The sequence below is a fragment of the Seriola lalandi genome, unplaced genomic scaffold (assembly GCF_002814215.2).
Source record: "Seriola lalandi dorsalis isolate HSWRI2012SDOR001 ecotype SW California unplaced genomic scaffold, Sedor1 jcf7180002054767, whole genome shotgun sequence".
In the NCBI taxonomy this organism is placed as follows: Eukaryota; Metazoa; Chordata; class Actinopteri; order Carangiformes; family Carangidae; genus Seriola; species Seriola lalandi.
The window spans coordinates 2,299,319-2,318,702 of NW_019525320.1; the positions used below are offsets into that span (position 1 = coordinate 2,299,319).

The 19,384-nt window shown below is 37.6% G+C and overlaps 2 protein-coding genes across 3 annotated transcripts; one reads left to right on the forward strand and one right to left on the reverse strand.

Moving 5' to 3' along the window:
• Positions 1–5,378: 5,378 nt before the first annotated feature.
• On the forward strand, positions 5,379–16,180 carry LOC111668987 (hemicentin-1). Its single transcript, XM_023425185.2, has 19 exons — positions 5,379–5,497; positions 5,625–5,663; positions 6,532–6,603; positions 7,303–7,590; positions 7,694–7,963; positions 8,195–8,488; positions 9,557–9,826; positions 10,890–11,180; positions 11,385–11,657; positions 11,766–12,032; positions 12,188–12,478; positions 13,125–13,397; positions 13,486–13,600; positions 13,729–13,889; positions 13,992–14,093; positions 14,410–14,478; positions 14,667–14,726; positions 15,034–15,102; positions 15,206–16,180. Exons 1-19 carry the CDS (start codon positions 5,419–5,421, stop codon positions 15,262–15,264), a joined length of 3,342 nt encoding a protein of 1,113 aa, XP_023280953.2. The 5' UTR covers positions 5,379–5,418; the 3' UTR covers positions 15,265–16,180.
• apobec2b (apolipoprotein B mRNA editing enzyme, catalytic polypeptide-like 2b) lies at positions 15,755–18,358 on the reverse strand. Of its 2 annotated transcripts, none has more exons than XM_023425229.2 (4): positions 18,011–18,358; positions 16,880–17,060; positions 16,387–16,738; positions 15,755–16,280 (listed from the first exon to the last, which is right to left on the reverse strand). In XM_023425229.2, exons 1-3 carry the CDS (start codon positions 18,292–18,294, stop codon positions 16,397–16,399), a joined length of 807 nt encoding a protein of 268 aa, XP_023280997.1. In that variant the 5' UTR covers positions 18,295–18,358; the 3' UTR covers positions 15,755–16,280; positions 16,387–16,396. The 2 variants fall into 2 exon arrangements, with proteins under 2 accessions (XP_023280997.1, XP_023280996.1); XM_023425228.2 differs by having other exon boundaries at positions 16,395–16,738; positions 18,011–18,357.
• Between the last annotated feature and the right edge of the window lie 1,026 nt (positions 18,359–19,384).

Here is a 19,384-nt window from a genome sequence, read left to right on the forward strand (position 1 = left end):
GGTAAGGAATAAAACGACATAGCATAGTAAGGCATACAAATGTAAATAAACGTCATAGTATAGTATGGCATAATATGTCAAAATACGTCATAGGTCATACGTCATAGTATGGCATAATATGTCAAAAAATCATTATAGTATATTAAGGCATAAAAGGTCATAAAAAGGTCATAGTATGGTAAGGAATAAAAGGACACAGTATAATAAGACTTGAAAATGCTCAAAATATGTCATAGTATATTATTTCATAAAAATGTCAAAAAACGTCATAGTATAGTATGTCATAAAAATGTGAAAAAACGTCATAGTATAGTATGGCATAAAATGTCAAAAAATCATTATAGTATATTAAGGCATAAAAGGTCATAAAAGGGTCATAGTATGGTGAGGAATAAATCAACATAGTGTAGTAAGGCTTAAAAATGTCAAAAAACGACATAGTATAGTATGTCAAAAAAATGTGAAAAAACGTCATAGTATAGTATGGCATAAAATGTCAAAAAATCATTATAGTATATTAAGGCATAAAAGGTCATAAAAAGGTCATAGTATGGTGAGGAATAAATCAACATAGTGTAGTAAGGCTTAAAAATGTCAAAAAACGACATAGTGTATTATGTCATAAAAATGTGAAAAAACGTCATAGTATAGTATGGCATAAAATGTCAAAAAAATATCATAGAGTTTTAAGGCATAAAAGGTCATAAAAAGGTCATAGTATGGTGAGGAATAAATCAACATAGTGTAGTAAGGCTTAGAAATGTCAAAGAAACTGCATAGTATAGAATGGCATAAAACGTCAAAATAAAAAAAAAAGTTAATTAAGGCGTGAAAGGTTATATAAATGTCATAGTATGGTAAGGAATAAAATGACAGCATAGTAAGGCATAAAATTGTGAAAAACGACAGTATAGTATGTCATAAAAATGTGAAAAAACGTCATAGTATAGTATGGCATAAAATGTCAAAAAATCATTATAGTATATTAAGGCATAAAAGGTCATAAAAAGGTCATAGTATGGTGAGGAATAAATCAACATAGTGTAGTAAGGCTTAAAAACGTCAAAAAACAGCATAGTATAGTATGCATAAAAAGGTGATATAAATGTCATAATATGGTAAGGAATAAAATGACATAGCATAGTAAGGCAGACAAATGTAAATAAACGTCATAGTATAGTATGGCATAAATGTCAAAAAATGTCACAGTATAGTATGGCATAAAAGGTCATAAAAACATCATAGTATATTAAGGCATAAAAGGACATAGTATAATAAGGCCTCAAAATGCCAAAAAACATCATAGTATAGTATGGAGTAAAGAAACAACATCATAGCATGGTAAGGAATAAAACGACAAAGTATAGTAAGCCTTAAAAATGTCAATAACGTCATAGTTATGTATGGCATAAAAATGTCATACTCTAGTAAGCCATAACATGTCATAAAAATTTCAAAATAAACCAAGGCATAAAATATCATTAAAACTTCATGGTATAGTATGGCATAAAATTGTCACATTTTGTGGTAAGTTGGAACCAAATGCTACCACTCAAGTGATGAGTGCAAAAATGTTTATTAACAAAAGAATTTACAAAAAACTGGTGAAGCAAGTGGAAACAGGAGACCACAGGAACCAGAAGCACAAGGAAAACAAGGACTTAACTGGTAACTCTGGGAAGAAACACAGCAACAGACACCGAGGACAATACAGCAGCAGGCCGAAGCACGATGTAACTCAAGGTACCTAAACAGATACCAGAGGGGAGAATAACGGATGAACTGACACAGACAAAGGGGAACACAGAGACTAAATAGACAGGAGGGAGGCAATGTTGATTGAACACAGGTGAAACACATTAGGGCAAGGCAGATAATCATCAAGGAGGGAAACAGGACATAGACAGGAAGTAAAACCATCGAGACACACACGGAAACTCACTACAAAATAAAACAGGAAGTGACAAAATCCAAACAAAGTAAAACATAAAATGCCATGGCAAACCATGACATAAAATGTTGTAAAAAAAATCATAGTATAGTAAGGCATAAAAATTCCTAGTATATAGTAAGGCATAAAAGTCATTTTATAGTAAGACAAAAAAAATGTCATAGTATAGTATGGAATAAAACCATCATAGTATAGTAAGGCACAAAACATTATGAAAACATCATAGCATAGTTAGGCATAAAAACATCATAGTATAGTAATACATAAAATGTAATAAAAACATCATAGTATAGTAAGGCCCAAAACGTTATGAAAACGTCATAGAATAGCAAAGCATTAAAACATCATGCTATAGTCAGATAAAATGTAATAAAAACATCCTAGTATAGTAAGGCACAAAACATTATGAACACGTCATAGTATGGTAAGGAATAAAAAGGTCATACTCTAGTAAGCCATAACATGTCACAAAAATTTCAAAATATACCTAGGCATAAAATTGAGTGCAAAAATGTTTATTAACAAAAGAATTTACAAAACACTGGTGAAGCACGTGGAAACACAGGAGACCACAGGAACCAGAAGCACGAGGAAGACAAGGACATAATTGGTAACTCTGGGAACAAACAGAGCAACAGACACCGAGGACAATACAGCAGCAGGCCGAAGCATGATGTAACTCAAGGTACTTCATGGTATAGCAAGGCAATAAATGTCATAAAGAATGGCATAATATGTCATAAAAACATCATTGTATAGTAAGTTACTATGTTACTAGTTTTATGTTACTCCTGTTTCCCCTAGAACAACTTGGGGTAGTAACATAAGGCATAAAATGTCATATTTTTGTAAGGCACAAAAAGTCATAATAATGTATGGCATTAAAAATTCATAGTATAGTAAGTCAAAAAAAATCATAGTATAGAAAGGCATAAAGTCATAGTATAGCAAAGCATAAAAAGTCATAGTATAGTAAGTCATAAAATGTCATAGTATAATAAGGAATAAAAAGGCATTAAATGTCACAAAAAACTCCTCATAAAAATCCTATAATAAGGCATAAAAACGTCATACTACAGTAAGGCATTAAATGGCATAAAAACATCATGGTAGGGCGCCTCAGTTGCTCACCTTATAAAGCGCTTACCACATAGGCTTAGTCCTAACTGCAGCAGCCATTGGTTCGAGTCTGACCCGCAGCCCTTTGCTGCATGTGATCCCCCCTCTCTCTCTCTCCCTGAATTTCCTGTATTTCTCTCACTGTACTGTCCGAATAAAGTCAGAAATATAACTTAAAAGAAAAACAAACTTCATGGTATATAGTAAGGCATAAAAATTCATAGTGTATAGTAAGGCATAAAATGTCATAGTATATTAAGGCACAAAAGAGTCATAGTATAGTAAGTCATGAACACTCATAGTATAGTAAGGCGGGCGTGTGTGTGTTTATATGTTTGTATATATATATGTATACACACACACACTCTAATGGGCCCCCTGGTGGCCATGTGGGGCCCTAAGCCGCCGGTTAGTTAGCTTAAGCCTTGGCCAGCCTTGTTTAAAAGGTTTACAGTAATCTCATCAGCAGAACACAGTGGACTAGTGGACTATACTGTATTTACTCGGTTCAACTGACTGAGACTGAGGCAGACCTGCTGATGGTAGAATGGTAACAGGTACAAAACCTGACACAGTAAAAGAATAAGGTTCTAACTGAAAGTTAAGGCGAAAAGATGAGTTTCTCACATTCATCTGTTTCTCTCTGCTCACGTTTAACTCAAGTTTAAGGTGTGTACTTACTAGGGTCATAATTCATGATGTGGAAACATAGAGTCAAGTGCACATACACTGAGATTTTACTTTTTACATGTGTTAAAACATGTCTGGAAGGTATTTTTAACCACTTTAGTTCCACTGGGAGCTCTAGAGCTCTCTTTTTTACACCTGGCCACACTAATTCATGCCTCCCCTGCAGCACAACTGCATTATAATCAGCTTGAGGCCGTTCAATACTCTTTAGATTTTGGCTTTCATTATTACTGTTGTACGATTGCTGACTTCAGCGAAGGAGCCATAGGTCATGACTAATTGATGCACAAAAAATTAAATTTGGATGGGATATTCCTTGCTTTTCAGACAGACTCATATTCACAAACACCTGTTTTCAACATCCACCCTGCTTAAATGTCATTTAACAAGAATGAATTGCTGAGCTCTGGCAGTCTGTGGCATGTTAACTCCCAGGATGTTGTGCAGGTTGTGGTTGACCAGATGCAAAAAGGAGGTTTGTAGCAATATTTGGCATATTGTTTTTTCTACAAAACAATAACTGCCAATACAAACTACATCATCTTATATATGTTTACTGTTACTGATTTCAGTAACACTAGACAGAGTAGTAAGTCAACAGATACATTTATATTTATTCTTTTCAAAAATAAATTTGCATGAGAAAGCAAGTTTGCTGGCTCAGGGTCTGAGGAGTTGTCAGAGATAATACATTTTCTGTGTTATACTGACACCTTATGGTGAGTATGATGAGACAAAACCACTGACAGATGAGAAGTAATATGTCATATCTCGACACACATATCTCACACTGCAAATCACAAAGCGCTTTCTCCTCAAGCAATAATTGAATAGTGAAGAGACAATATGTAACATTATCCATAAACCTTGATGAAAATATATACTGTATATGTATGTGTATGTCTCTGAGGGAATTAATTGTGGCTTAACTTGTTTCCATTTTTATGTCTAGAGAGTGAATTTCAGCTGAAGACAAAAGGATGTGGCTGTGATGTTTGCTCTTAATATGGTGGTCTCACAGAAGTGTAAAAAAAAAAAAAAGAAGTCTGCAGCTTCCGCCGAGGTTTCCAATATAATGTCACACCTACATGTTTAAAAAAGATCTGCTGTGAAACTGCACAAAAATAAAATAGTAACTATGGTTTTAGCAAGAGCTTTGGTTTTAGTTTTGCTTACTTAATTCTGTCAAGAATCAGTTTAATGACTCAGATAATGGTTAGTGGTATCATAAAATGTAACTAAATGGTATAAAGTTTTAAAAAATTCTTTGCATACTGTAAACCTTTTGAATTGGAAAGGAAAGAAATCCCTTTCAAACACACTTAACCTAAACAAAGAGTAAACAATTAACACAATATTTGTTTGGTATAAAACAGAATAGCAGGCATATCACACATTAACTCTTCTTAACTTAGCTTGCAAGTTGTTTCAATTCCCTAAACCTTCTGCTACTTTTCAGCAGAAATCAGCAGTTCAAATTCATTTTGAGAATGCATAGTGGTTGAAACACATTTCCTGTTGCTTCAACCAAAAAAAAAAGCAGATGTCATAGAGACAGGAAAGCTGCTGTCCTGAGGTGAGTTTAGAAACCAATGTGTCATACGCCCATCGCGTCTGCAGTCTATTTCCTTTGCTGAACTTCACTTCAAAGCAGATACATGACTCAACTCCGCAACACTGCATCTATAGGTGCAGCTCAATGGAAAATGTATCTTATCAAGGTCTTCTGTGTGATATGTAAGTTTTTATGCAGTTGCATTTATTTTTGTGATTAATCAAAGTATTTAAAGAATATCTTCATGTACATTCAAATATGATTTCCACGATTCCATGATGAAAATGCATAATTGTTTTTCTTTTACAGATTTCACTGCTGTTTGTGCAGCTCAGGATCCTGAAGATGGTAAGACACGTTTGACACGTTGACAAAACATTAAGGCTAGGTTCAGCACTTATTAATCATTAAAAACTTTTAGTCTGTAAGCAGTTGGACAAAAACATATATATCACATCTGCAATAAATGATTAAATATATTCTGTTTCCAAGTTCATTTATGTGATTGTATATGAAAATACTGAATCCGTATTTAGATATAAAATGTTTTAACAGTCTGTACTAACTTGGAATCAGACCAAAATTATGTTTAGGAAGTACAGCATGGGTTACGTAAACATGAGGAACATAAAGTACTTTGTTGTCATGAGTCTGACAGTTCCTACAATCAAGACTCTTATTACTGCAAGTTCATATTTCAGTAGTCTGTCGTGCAAATGTCATGTTTTGTACATAGTTATGCTTTCTAAACTGTATTGTCCCTGCTCTTGTGTCATCCAGTACAAGTAGTGGGTAAAATAACACCTGATAATATATTGTATAATCCAACAATTATTTTCATTACCAATTTATTGGCAGATTATGTTCCTATTAAAATGATTGATCATTTTGTCTATAAAATGGCAGAAAATAGTGAAAAATGCCAGTCGTAATTTCCCACAACTCAAGGAGATTATAATATTTCTTACTCTATTTTACCTACAGTCCAAAACCTGGTTCAGTTTGCTGTCATATACTGTATTACGAAGAAAAATAACAAATCCTCACATCTGAGAAGCAGGAACCAGAAAATATTTGGCATTTTTGCTTGAAAAATGGATTTATTATTTCTGCTGTTGCTGTTTAAACCTCCACTTGACATTTAGATAAAGCACAAATGTTGGCTGTTCTGTCTGATCTTAAGTCTTTCCTCATTACATCTCCTCTCTTCCAACAGCCACTGAAGTGTACAGAAGCAGCTTTCCAACCACTGTTGTGCCAGAAATGATGCCGGCGACAACTGTTTATAGTGAGATTTTAACCTCTGTTATTCTACTGTATATAAATCTAAAACACTAAGAGTGATTATGCAGCTTCCTTCAATTTTTTAAATTAAATTTAAGGCATTACTTCCTGAAATCAATCAGTCACCTTTAGATGATATTTAGGTGCATATAGGTGATACATTATGTAAAGACTTGAGAGAGCAAAATTCACTCAAAATCAATGTGTACATCATAGTATTATAGTGATTTTGGACTAAGGATGGGAAATGAAAAATGGCACCGGTGAGATCATCATGGGCGTTGTCAAAAGGTTTCCGCAATCATTTTATTTTTACTCTGTACTGAGTAATCTAGATGACTTCAAAGCAGTTTGATTCACTGCCTTTTAGAAGAAACCTGTTGCAATGTGCAAAATAAAACTAATAAATCATACTGTATATCATATTATTGTATTTGTATTGTATTTCAATGTGGAATTTTGATTAAAAAAAACTTGGTAAACATGTGTTGAATAATTTTGAATGTAGTCTGTAATTGTATTTATTTTAATCCAATGTTAGAGTAACATTCATAACTGCACTTACCACAAGAAAAATCAAGACAATTTTCACACTAAAGCTCCGAAGATGCCAGTGGGCCTAAATGTGCATGCTAATTTCAGTATAATGTTATTTTTCTATTTATATGAATGTAATCTATATTATTTTTTGATAAACTTCTAGAGCCTGCCATACCATCTCTGCAGCAACAGTCAGCCTGGTTGGAAGTGTTTCCCTCTGAGAAAGTGGAGCTCAGCTGTGTCAGTGGCAGCTCTGACCTGATCATCACCTGGTACAAAAATCAAGAACTACTACAAGATGCAGATCCAAACGTGTCTATATCTGCTGACGGGTCAGTCCTCACAATCACTGCGGCAACACAAATGGCAGGAAGTTACATCTGTAAAGTTCATCACAAAACAAAGGGCGGTACCCATTCAAGTAGCAACTCACTTGAAGTCAAAGTTTATGGTAGGTTTCATTATGTTTCATTTCCCATACTTTTTCTGAATGTCAAGACAGAATATAAGAATAACTGAAATCTCACCATTTTTTTAAAATTCTTTCTGATTAGCAAACAACCCCAAGCTGACTATGGAGCGAACACCAAGCTTGGACAAGATGTACCCCGGAGAGTCTGTCACCTTCACATGCAGTGTCAAGGAGGCCTCTGGATGGGAATATCTGTGGTCCCATAATGGCAGTGAAATTCAAGCACAAAGTACTTCTACTTATGTAATAAATACTATAGATCATTCTAACAACGGACAGTACCACTGCAAAGCCAAGAGAGGCAAAGACCCATTCTACACAGAGGAGGGTAAAACATCTCTGCAGGTCTCTGGTAAGCAAACATTTGTACTGTGTCACCAGCTATAGGTCAAACTACACTGCAACCATACGACCATTTCATCCATCTGCATGAGCCTTTTGGATACATGTATGGTACTTAAATATGAGAAGGTGGCAATTTGAATAGTTCAGTTTATGTTCTTTTTTCTTATCCTTTTCTGATGCAATGAGTGATTTTAATTAGGCTTTATCTTGAAGATTTCTTTGTGGTGCATATTTTCAGACCCGCCTGCACCTTCTCTGACACTGGAGAGTACCTGGAGGGATGTTTTCGAAGATGAGCTTGTGTTGTTAAAGTGTGGGGTTGGCGACTCTACCTGGAAGTACATCTTTTACAAAAATGAACAGCAGCTCTCGCATGACTCGCTGAGAGAGCAGGACTCGGATGAAGATGGATTATATCTCAATATCACTTCGGTCACTCAGGCTGATAAAGGAGAGTATGCCTGCAAAGCTCAGCATAATTCCAGGAAAGCCATCTCTGGATTCAGCAACAGAATTAACATCATGGTTTATGGTGAGATTTCATGCCTATACATAACACTTACATTAACTTTATATTCATTAAGGTATCTTAAAGCAGCTATAATCTATATTTTTTGTAACAGCAATGAATGAAATGAAATGAGTTGCAGCTCATTGTTTATCATGCTGGTTCATTCTCACTGCTCTCATAGTGTTGTTCTGAGCCACAGCAAAAAACCTACTACACACTATATGCTTTACACCAAAGGGCAGGTTAGGTTAGCTTACATAGAAACTAGCTGCTCAATATATTAGAGTATTTATCAGCTAAACAGCCAAATGTTTCCCTCAAGAGTTGTTAAGGACCAAAAACAGAACTATGAGAGAGTGAACATTGGACTTACACTCGCCAAGTGGCTAGAAACTGCAAGATTTGTGTCTGACTGTTTGCCAACAAGTTCACCGTATCAATTTAAAAGGTGATGGTATGTCCATGTTTTGTTTACACCATGTGTCAATCGAACTGTTAAAAATGTCAGCTTTTGACAGAGCCAGGCTAGTAACTTTTGTTTTACAAGTACAGTTATTATGTCTCAATATTTAATTTCATTAACTTAAGACTTAATATAGGTGATAGATATAGATATAGATATATAGTTACTGGGCCACTTCATGAGATACACCTGCAAAGTCTATAACAATTCAATACAACAGCTCTGTCATAAATTCTACCTTTATGAAGTTTATAATGTTTGTGAGGTTTATGTTTTCAGAAATGTGTAATTTCAAATGTATGTCTATTGCTGAGGGCAAACTTAAAGGTGGTGCTGTATTGGACTATGTTATATTGGGAGGTGTTTCTATTTTTTTTACATACACAAGGGTGACAAGATATTACACTTCTGTAAAGCAGCCTGATAATCATAAAAACAATCATAAAATTGAATTGTCAAACATAAGAACATTATATACATCATGAATGTAGATTTTATGGCAGAACAGTTGTATTGGATTGCATTAGACTCTACAGGCATGTCTTAAGGGGCTACTGTGTATGACTTCATCACAAGCTTTGAGGTGCAGTGTAGCAGTAATGTTGTGTGATTTGTCTCCGCTTCAGAAAACACACCAGAACCGACAGTGAGCAAGGACCCTGATTTTAACCCGATGTATGTTGGAGAAACGGTGAACTTCACCTGCAATGTTGCCGTGGCCTCTGGCTGGAGCTATTGGTGGTACAAAGATGGAAATTACCTCTCACCACCTACCACCAGCAAAACCATCAGCATTCCTCTTAGTCTTTCTGATGGGGGGGAATACTCGTGCCAGGCTACCAGGAGTGGAAAAACATCAACAAACGTCAGTGCTGAAATATCACAGGAAGTTCGTGGTAGGTAAAAACAGCAAAGTAGTATTAATTAAAATATGGTATTCAAGATAAGCTCAAATTGCTTGCTTTAAATGACTAATATGCTAATCCTGTATGTCAATGACGTTCTCATTTTCTGTTGTCAAGCTTATGGCACGCCTTCGAAAAACCTCAAGCGGCTATGACTTCAGTAAAACAAGCAACTAGCTTCCGTTATTTTATGCCTTTTCTGTTGAAACAGGATGTTGTGGTGTGCTATAGTGCAGGGAGGGATAGCTCAGAAGAGTACAGTGTGTGTATGTAGCACTGGAATATCAGTTAGAGAAAGGATGTTTTGTTCAATCTATGAGCTCATTCCATAGTTTCACATTTTCTTTCACTGGTCCCTGCTTCCTTCATCTTAATACTGTACTTGATTAAGAAAGTTGTTTTTTCTCTAAACCATGTGAATAATGGCCTATTGTGTATTGATTTGACATCATTATCATTGCATCCTGGATGCTCAGATTAACAAGGCCATTGCAGGCTACTCTTTAAAAGAATATGGTAGTTTTATGTATTTTGTTTCCTTTGCTGGTTTCTTACTTTAAACAGTTCAAACATGTGTCAATGAGTATTTTACCTTTTTTTATTAGTTTGACCCCATTAACTGAGCTTACTTGTAGTGTGCTTTGATATAGTTTTGTTGCGTATGCTACAAGCATGTGCAATAACTATGCTGTGGCTTGTACCTATTCACTGCATGGTAAAAAAATAATGCAAATACAAAGAGGCTGAAACAACGAATCAATTAGTCAACAGAAAATTAATCACTATCTTCTTTGACAATCTGGCAGAAAAATACCATAGTATAATCCAAAAAATATTCCAAGCATTACAACTCAGTGAATTAGCTGCTTTTCTTTGTCTTTTTCCGAAAGTAAACTTAATATTACGAGGTATTAAACCCTCAACCTCTTCCCTACCTTTCCTGTCTCTCTTTCACTGCCCCTATCATAATAAAATAAAATAAAATAAAAAAAAACCACAAAGATGATATCTCTTAGGATATGTTAAGTGGCTAATGTGTCTCCTGTGTTTTTAGAAATTCCTGTACCATCTTTGAAGAACCTGACCCAGTGGTTGGATGTGTTCCCCACTGAGAGTGTGAAGTTGAGCTGTAGGATGGCTGAAGGCACTGGCTGGAAATATACATGGTACAAAGACGGACAGAAGGTTCAGGCTGATAATACTGTGTCTTTTGACTCGGACGGAGCAACTCTTTCCATCAGCGCTGCTTCAGTTAAACATGCAGGAAAATATACCTGTATGGGACACCTCCAGGACAGGTCTGTCCGCAGCAGCCCAAGTTCTGAACTTACTCTCACAGTGTATGGTAAGTTTTCTTTTAAATTTACATATCAATAAAAAATACTTACTTAATATACTCTATAATAGGGGATGTTTTCTTTAAGTTATAATTAAACATTTTCAAGGATTAGGGGAAGGGGTTGGGTGAAATCATTATGTGTTAAAGGCACATCTGATAACTTTTGTAATTTTACACACTGATGGCAACATGTTTATCTCCCCTACCCAGATAAGAAACCCAGTGTCACACTGACACAGGATCCAGAGTACAAGGTGATGTTCCCTGAGGAATCAGTCTCCTTCAGCTGTCACATCCATGTCTCCACTGGATGGGAGTACCTGTGGTATAAAGATGCCACTGAACTTGGTGTATCTGAAAAAATGTATTCAATCAACTCTGTTAAGACATTAAATGGAGGATCATATAAATGCAAAGCAAAAAGAGGCAGGAATCAAGTCTTTGTCAGTGATTCTAGTCAGGAAATACACCTTAAAGTCGAAGGTAAGTTTCTCTTGACTCTTGACAGATATTTTATTATTTTGTAACAGTTAAAGGCCGTTGGTATGACAGAATACACACAGACACATTTCTTCTGCTTTTTGTCTTTAGCACAAAAGCCGAAGACCTTGATGACTCGAGATCCAGACGTTAACAAGGTGTATGCTGGAGAGTTAGTGTCCTTCAAATGTAAAGTTCCAGTCTCGTCTGGTTGGGAGTATCAGTTGGTCAAAAATGGAAAAGAACTTTCTTACAACAGTGGCTTTACAATCCATAAAGCTAGTTCATCAGATAGTGGGACTTATGAGTGCAAGGCCAAAAGAGACAAATCAACGTACTATGCCGAGCATAGTGGTACATGGAACTTACAAATAGTTGGTGAGCCAAAGAAAGTAACTTTGTATTGATGTGTTGTGTATTTATAATGCTTGTCGCCACCTTTCATGTTATGTTATAAATCTTTTATAGTCAAGATACATCTCAAGATATGTCTTAGGATATTAAAAGTGGCTAATGTGTCTGTCTGTTTTTAGAAATTCCTGTTCCATCTTTGAAGATGATGACCCCGTGGTTGGATGTGTTCCCTTCTGAAAGTGTGAAGTTGGGCTGTAGGATGGATGGCAGCTCTGACTGGACGTATATATGGAGCAAAGATGGACAGAAGCAGCCTTCTGATAATTCTTTGTCATTTGACTCGGATCAAAGAACTCTTTCCATCAGTTCTGCTTCTGCCTCACACCGTGGACAATACACCTGCTCAGCGAAGCTCAAGAGCCGGTCTGTCTTCAGCACCAACAGTTCTGGACTAACACTCAGGGTTTATGGTGAGATTTTATTTTTCTTCCTCTTTTTTGTTTCCACAGTTGTTTGGAATAACATTTTCATCATTGTCACACTGGAAGTGGTGGCCAGTGGGGAGCATAATAAGCAAAAACAGTCATTTTAAAGCAGCAGTTACAAATTTTGGGAAATATGCTTATTTGCTTTCTTGTAATCAGATTCTTTTATATCTGTCATGTTCAATATAAAGCTACAGCCAGTCGACGGTTGGCTTGATGACTTGATGACTTGAATCCACCTATTTCCAGGAGGCCAGTGCTCCCTGCCACATTAACTACATAACGCCTTGTACTGTAAAACCACAAATTGTTATTTCTTTTCTTTCGAGATTAAACAAACAGAATTATGTTTAGTGTTAATTAGTGAGCATTATTGGGGCTTGGAGGCAGATTTTGTTACCTTTGTACATAGCCGGGTGCTAAGCTAAGCCAGCTATCACAGAAGAGAGTGGTATTGATCTTCTCATCTCTATCTCCCAAGGAAGGGAGTTTTTTCTGAGAGAGAGAGAGAGACAAATTTATCATTCTGGTAAAGGGTTGCCACATTCACTGTCATTACTCTGCAGTATGATTTACAATTAATTGCTGTTATAAGCCTACTATTAACATTGGTATTATTTTCACCCCTCAGATACCAAACCCAGAGTCACACTGATGCAGCATCCCGAGCACGATGTGATGCACACTGAAGATTCAGTCTCCTTCAGCTGTCACATTAATGTCTCTTCTGGATGGGAGTACCTGTGGTACAAAGATGGGACTCCACTCGCCGAATCCGAAAACAGTCATAACATCAGTTCTGTTGTGACGGCAAACACGGGATCATATTCATGCCAAGTTAAAAGAGGAACAAATGAAGTCTTCCAGTCAGACCAGAGTCAGGCTGTCAGGCTCAACGTCAATGGTAGGTTTTGTTTTCTTCCTCTTTCATTTTTTTCTATGCACGCAAGTGTTGAATGTGTTTATCACAGTTTTTATTGTGTTTGCTGCAGAGCGACCACAGGCTCACATAATCCTGTTAACTGGTTGGTCAGAGGTCTTTGCAACTGACAGCTTGGTGCTCAAATGTGAGGTGCGGGAAAGCAAGGACATGTGGAACTACACATGGTAATACAGCTCAAAAACACCCTTTAATACTACAGAAGAAATTCTTCTAAATGCATTCATATACCGTATGTCCTCTGGATTCTCACCTTGCTGAAATGCAGAAAATTCAACATACAAAATTTAAACAGGTTCAAGGAGGGAAAACAAATCGATCTGCTTCATCTGCCTGAGAAGCACACAGTCACACCCCAGAATGACCCTAACCAGAGCCTGTACACCTGCTATGGCGTTCGCAATGGGAGACCATCTTATTCAAAACGCAGCGATTCTTTCAAGACCAAGAGCCTTCGTGAGTACAAGTGAAGCCTGGGAGTTTTCTGTGTTTTTATTCTACAAATATTCTCTCTCTCTCTCTCTCTCTCATTCTCTCTTTTTTATTTTTAATCTGCAGTTTTGAAGAGGAGACTGCTTCTTGCCATCTCTGGCTTACTCTTCTTTGGCCTCATTGCTGTCTTCCTTGGATGCATTGTCCTCAGAGTCTTCCGTAAACCAGGTATTACTTTAGTTTGCGACATTTTAAATGCATGGAATGAATGCAGGAATCTAAATATCAGTTGATATCAATTATCAAAGAAGCTATAATAAAAGTTGTTTTAACAGCAATGTATCAAATGACTATGTGACAATGTGGTTGCTTGTAGACATGAAACCACGTAATTATCACCTGAATCTTAATGTGTTGATGGAGTTTTATAGTGAGTTTCAGCTCATCCTGACATCGTGACCTCTTCATAATATATATTTCATCATAGAATAACAAACAAAAGCCACAATTATGTTACCTTCTTCTATCTTTTCTTACCATGCAGCTGATGATGATGACAAGCCAGAAGAGGAAAACCTTTTTCTCACGATGGCTCAGATGAAGGACCGTACTGGTATGCTAACAACACCTCTCTTTGGTTTTTGGTCACTCTTTCCGCATATGCTGCAGACACTGCCCCACTAATGATTCATTTCTGAGCTATTTTTGAATTTTCTATTAGTGAAACTCCCCACAAACATTTTCAAGCTGGCCTTTAGCTTTTGGTGGCCTTGTGTTAAAGTTCCTTCCTCTCTCCTGCAGATGCACCTTGTCCGTTGGTTGAGTACATCACCGATGCATCACTGAATGAACCATGTAAAGGTACATGACCCATTAAAACCGATAATTTAAAAACTGTTATTCCTAAAAGGGCTGTAACTAATGTTTATTTACATTCTTGATTAATCTGCTGATTATTTTCTCAATGAATCTATTATGTGTTTGGTCTATGAAATATCAGAGAATAGTGAAAGGTTTTCCAGAACTTAAGGTGATCACAAAAGCATAAGAAAACAAGAAAATAGGGACACGTGATTGGCTGTAAGCAGGGATTTTTTGGTTTTTTTTTCTTGGCTTAACCATTTCTGCTTTTCTTGGTTGGTTTTTTAAAACCAAATCTGACCTGCAGAAGTGGATGAGAATGGCACAAGTTGCAGTGAAACAACACCACTACCCATAACCACACAGGAGGACAAAGGTAATATTACAAATGAATGAAGGGTGTTGCGCCGGTTTCTCTGTAGCCGAGACATAATGTTACCGATCCATCTTTCCTCATCTCCATCTTTATGTCTTTCTAGCTGTGACGACTGAGAGCACAGAAGAAAACAACGGAGGGTTAGTTTCCTTCAAACAATGAGTCACTGAGGATGTTTCCATGTCAGTTTAGTAGTTAATCATTTATGAATATATGGAAACTGGAGAGACAGTTTAGCTATTGTACGATGCTTATTACTAGCAAAAAATTTAAGAGATTACAAAGTGGAGGCCAAACTCTGAATGGTGGCCATCATTGGACATGTAAGGATCAGCTTGTCTGGCTCAGCTCTGCATAGTTAGACTTTCAACCTGAGTTTTGCTTTCACCTGAATGTTAACATTCTGAGGTTCACTATGTTTGTAATAGTCTTAAAATACACCTGAGGATCATTGGGGATGTTTTAAGTGATGAGTTTTAAAGGCCATTTAAGAGATGTTTTGACTCGTAGCAGCGCTAGATAAAAGTTGAGTAAATTTAGTAGGATCCATCCTCTCGGGACAGTGTTGGCACCAAAGTTCATCAAATAATTGACAAAGTATTACAGCCCAGCTCGATGGACAGCCCATCATTGCAATATAACTGTGTATAGATTTGTTCTTTATATATGACTTTACTTGGTTGGACATTGCTGGTGGTAATTGTACATTTTCATTTTAAATTGACAGCATTGTATTGATGTACTAACCGTCAAAGGTACTGTTAAACTATGAAACATTATTTATGTGATAAACATCAATCATATACATCGTTAACTTTTTGTTAGCTTTCAGTTATGGCATGCACTATACATAATGTTATATTCTGCAGGATGATTTATCAGCTCTCCTTCAAATAGTGTTTCAGTTCTTAGAACAAACACCAGATGTCAGTAGATATAAGTTAGGCTTATCCAAATGTTATTTAATGTTTTAACAACAGTTATTGCTTTGTTCTTTGGATACTGTACGATATATTTATGTAGAAATTCAAGTATCTTGTGACATGTGAAATTATCAAAATAAAAAATACAAAATGTTGCCATGAGTGTTCATTAAAATATATGTTCAACCGGTGGCGATTTCGCAAGTAGGCTGATTTGTGGTTCATTCATTGGGGAGATCTTGTTCACCTGTAACACTAACAAGACGGGACAAAAGACACAAGGAAAACAGAGTAATTATCCAGCCAAAAAAAAAACCCAATAAGCTATTTATTGGCACAGCACTGCAAACATCACACTTACTGACTCACATCTACTTGAGGATATCAGCCAGTTTCTCAACATAGTACTCGTAGTTCTCCTGACAATCTTCCCAGGGCGAGAAGCTCTGGTCCTCCTTCTCCACATATGTCTCCCAAACATGCACGAAGTCAGAAGGCTTCATCATCCGCAGTTTGCAGCCGGCACTGGCCAGAGCCCGGAGCCCTTCTACTATCTCCGGCTGCTCCCACTCAAAGAGACGGGAGCAGAATATGCAGAGACGGAGCTTTTTGCGCTGCTGGAGGATGCCGGTCAGCTTGGCTGCACAGGCCACACAGGGACTGGATGATACATACCATGTGATTTCATGCTCCTGGGAAGAGTTAGGGAGCACCTGGAAAGGAAAGAGTGAGGATTTATGGAGGCATTAAGGAGAAAAATCATTATGGAAACGGGCAACTGCTTGCAAAGAAATTGAAATCAGATCTTCCATGGTGATCGACAGTGAGAACAGCTGAGTGTGAGCGTTCTTTACCTGTTGAAAGAAGGCCTCTTCAGCATGAGCTGTGGCATGTTCATCCTCCATATAACCTTTCAGAGGCTCTGTGCTGCCTCCTGCTGTATCCACTCTGAAGCACAGTAGGGTTTTGTTCCTCCCTGATGAGTACTCCACGTTCCTGAACTGAAACTTGAAGTAAAACGGGCTCATCTGTTCCCTGGTGGGCAGTGAAAGTGAAGAGTTTCCTTAAATCTAATGAAAGGCAGTCTGTTTCCTTTTCAGTGAATATGAAAGCTATGGTTTCACACAACACTTTGTTTAACAGCTCTCAACTGTCATTGTCATAGGGGTTATTTTTATTTTTTGTGCATGAAGGTTAGATTACCAAGACTAAGTGAAAAAACAATCAGCATGACGCATCTGTCAACAATACTTTGAAAGAAATTTGTCACCTTTCAATGTGATAACTGGAAATGCCCTTCCGGGGGAAAAGGCATTTACTTCTTTGCCTGACGCTGCGAGCATTAGTCACTCATTAAATGATGAACTTTTCAACTATCAAAAACAGTTGATGATAGTAAAAAGGTGATGATGGTGAGTCCTCGATATATATGGTAACACAGTGAATAGACTATTAATGATGCTACCGCGAGTAAACTGATATTTCTATAAATATTACTGACTTTTAAATCATCCCATAATCTCAGGATGTGCCAAACAACACATGGAGGAAAAACACATGGGGTACGTGTGTTTTTCCTGCCTTTCTTTAAGTGAGCCATTCTTATATTGTACATGAATAGCCAGATGGATTACACAAATAGATCTCTTATAGCTTTGATATCAAACAGCTAATGCTCATAGGTAAAAGAATGGGGGAACAGATGCTAGGCGGAGTGATACAGCACGGGCCGGCATCTGTGTCAGCTCTGTGACTCATCCCTATTCTTACCGCTGCGTTAGTAAGGATGGCAGGTGCAAGCCATTAGTAACCTTCCTCAATGAAATCAAGTACAGAACATACATGGGGAACAATATGACCTATAGAAACACGGAATACAAAGAAGAGCTATTTATTCTACAGAAAAAAGTGAATGTTTTAAATAGCAAAACAGGTGTGTAAGTAGGACTCTAACTCTTGTGGTGTATATATTAAATCTTACCCACCCTGTCACAATTTCAAACGGTGGCAGCTCAATGGGCTCAAACTCTCCATTTTCTTCACTGTTCCCCGCCTCCGTTCCTGTTGCCCCTCCACTTTCCCCATTCCTCTTCTCTTCTTCCGTCTTGGGCTGCTCGGGGGTCTCCTCTGGCTTCTTCACAACTTTGTCAGGCTTTTTCGCATTTTTCTCCTTCCCCTTATCCTTTTCTTTGTCCTTCTCATCATTTGTTTTGGTTTCCACCTTCTTCTCTTTCTTCTTAGCACTGAGCCGGCTGTTTCTGTCAGCCATGATTTTGTGTAAGTGGGTGACAGTGTCAGATAAAGAGAGAGAGGGAGGGAGAGAGAGAGAGAGAGAGAGAGAGAGAGAGAGAGGGAGGGAGGGAGAGAGAGAGAGAGAGAGAGAGAGAGAGAAATAGCAAGAGAGAGAGAGAGAGAGATAGCGAGAGAGAGAAGAGAGAGTTAGTGTAAGTGGAGTGATAACCCTAGTGGATTTACAGAAATAGATCCTATTGTGTGCTGTGGAGTCACAACATGTGCATGTCTGGCTGGGGCAGGGGTAAGTGCCTCAGTCAACTCACTCCCCCTCTTTTCATGCCCCGGCTATTAAAAGGCCAAACACAAGATTGAGTGCCAGTGTGTTGCATGATGGAAGTAGGGCAGGACAGGACTTACATTTCTTCCAACACAACACTTTATGCCAAATTAAGAGAGGAAAATGCCATATTTATGTATAAATGTACTAGCTCAAACACAACCAGTGGCAGCTTTTTAATCCATCAGGCTTTAACTGTCAACAGGCCAGCAACAGGCAGTTTATTAATAACTATGCTTGGTTATGTGTGTCTGTGTGTATGGGGTAACCAGGGCTCTGTTGATACTGAACACCACTTTTGTTTGTGCCAGCTCTCACATCCTGCAGCCCATTACACCTTAGCCAAATGACAAGGCCAGCTAAAGGGCACCCCAAATAGGGAAGGACGGTGAGGTGAACAGTACAAACAAATGCAAACACACATAATGTGCAAGAAGAATATTTGTCTTTGGAGTGCAGTGTGGCCCAGTGTGCACGTGCCTGTGAGCAATCAATCTATGAAATCACCCTGCATCAATAAGGCCCTCTGCTGAGGCCATTGTGTGGGGGAGGGGAAAATTGGTTTTGTAACTGTGTGTGTATTTCTGTGTCTATGTGTGTCTATACGGACAGAAAATGGCTTTCTGCACTGCAGATGTAATAACTTGAGGCATAAGGGAAAGGGTGGGAGGGAGGGGGCAGTTCAATTACAATTTCCTCCACTCCCTCGGCCTCACTCTATGCCAAGTAATTCATTTCAGAGGCAATTACCAATAGGACCGCAGCCCAGCCTGCTCGTCTAACTCGA

Coding starts and splice junctions, on each gene's coding strand:
- apobec2b (XM_023425229.2), bottom strand. CDS start 18,294: ATGGCTGACAGAAACAGCCGGCTCAGTGCTAAGAAGAAAGAGAAGAAG. Junction 17,061..18,010: donor CCGTTTGAAATTGTGACAGG/GTGGGTAAGATT, acceptor ACTGCCCACCAG/GGAACAGATGAGCCCGTTTT. Junction 16,739..16,879: donor AAGAGGCCTTCTTTCAACAG/GTAAAGAACGCT, acceptor TTTCCTTTCCAG/GTGCTCCCTAACTCTTCCCA.
- LOC111668987 (XM_023425185.2), top strand. CDS start 5,419: ATGACTCAACTCCGCAACACTGCATCTATAGGTGCAGCTCAATGGAAA. Junction 5,498..5,624: donor CAAGGTCTTCTGTGTGATAT/GTAAGTTTTTAT, acceptor TTTCTTTTACAG/ATTTCACTGCTGTTTGTGCA. Junction 6,604..7,302: donor GCCGGCGACAACTGTTTATA/GTGAGATTTTAA, acceptor ATAAACTTCTAG/AGCCTGCCATACCATCTCTG.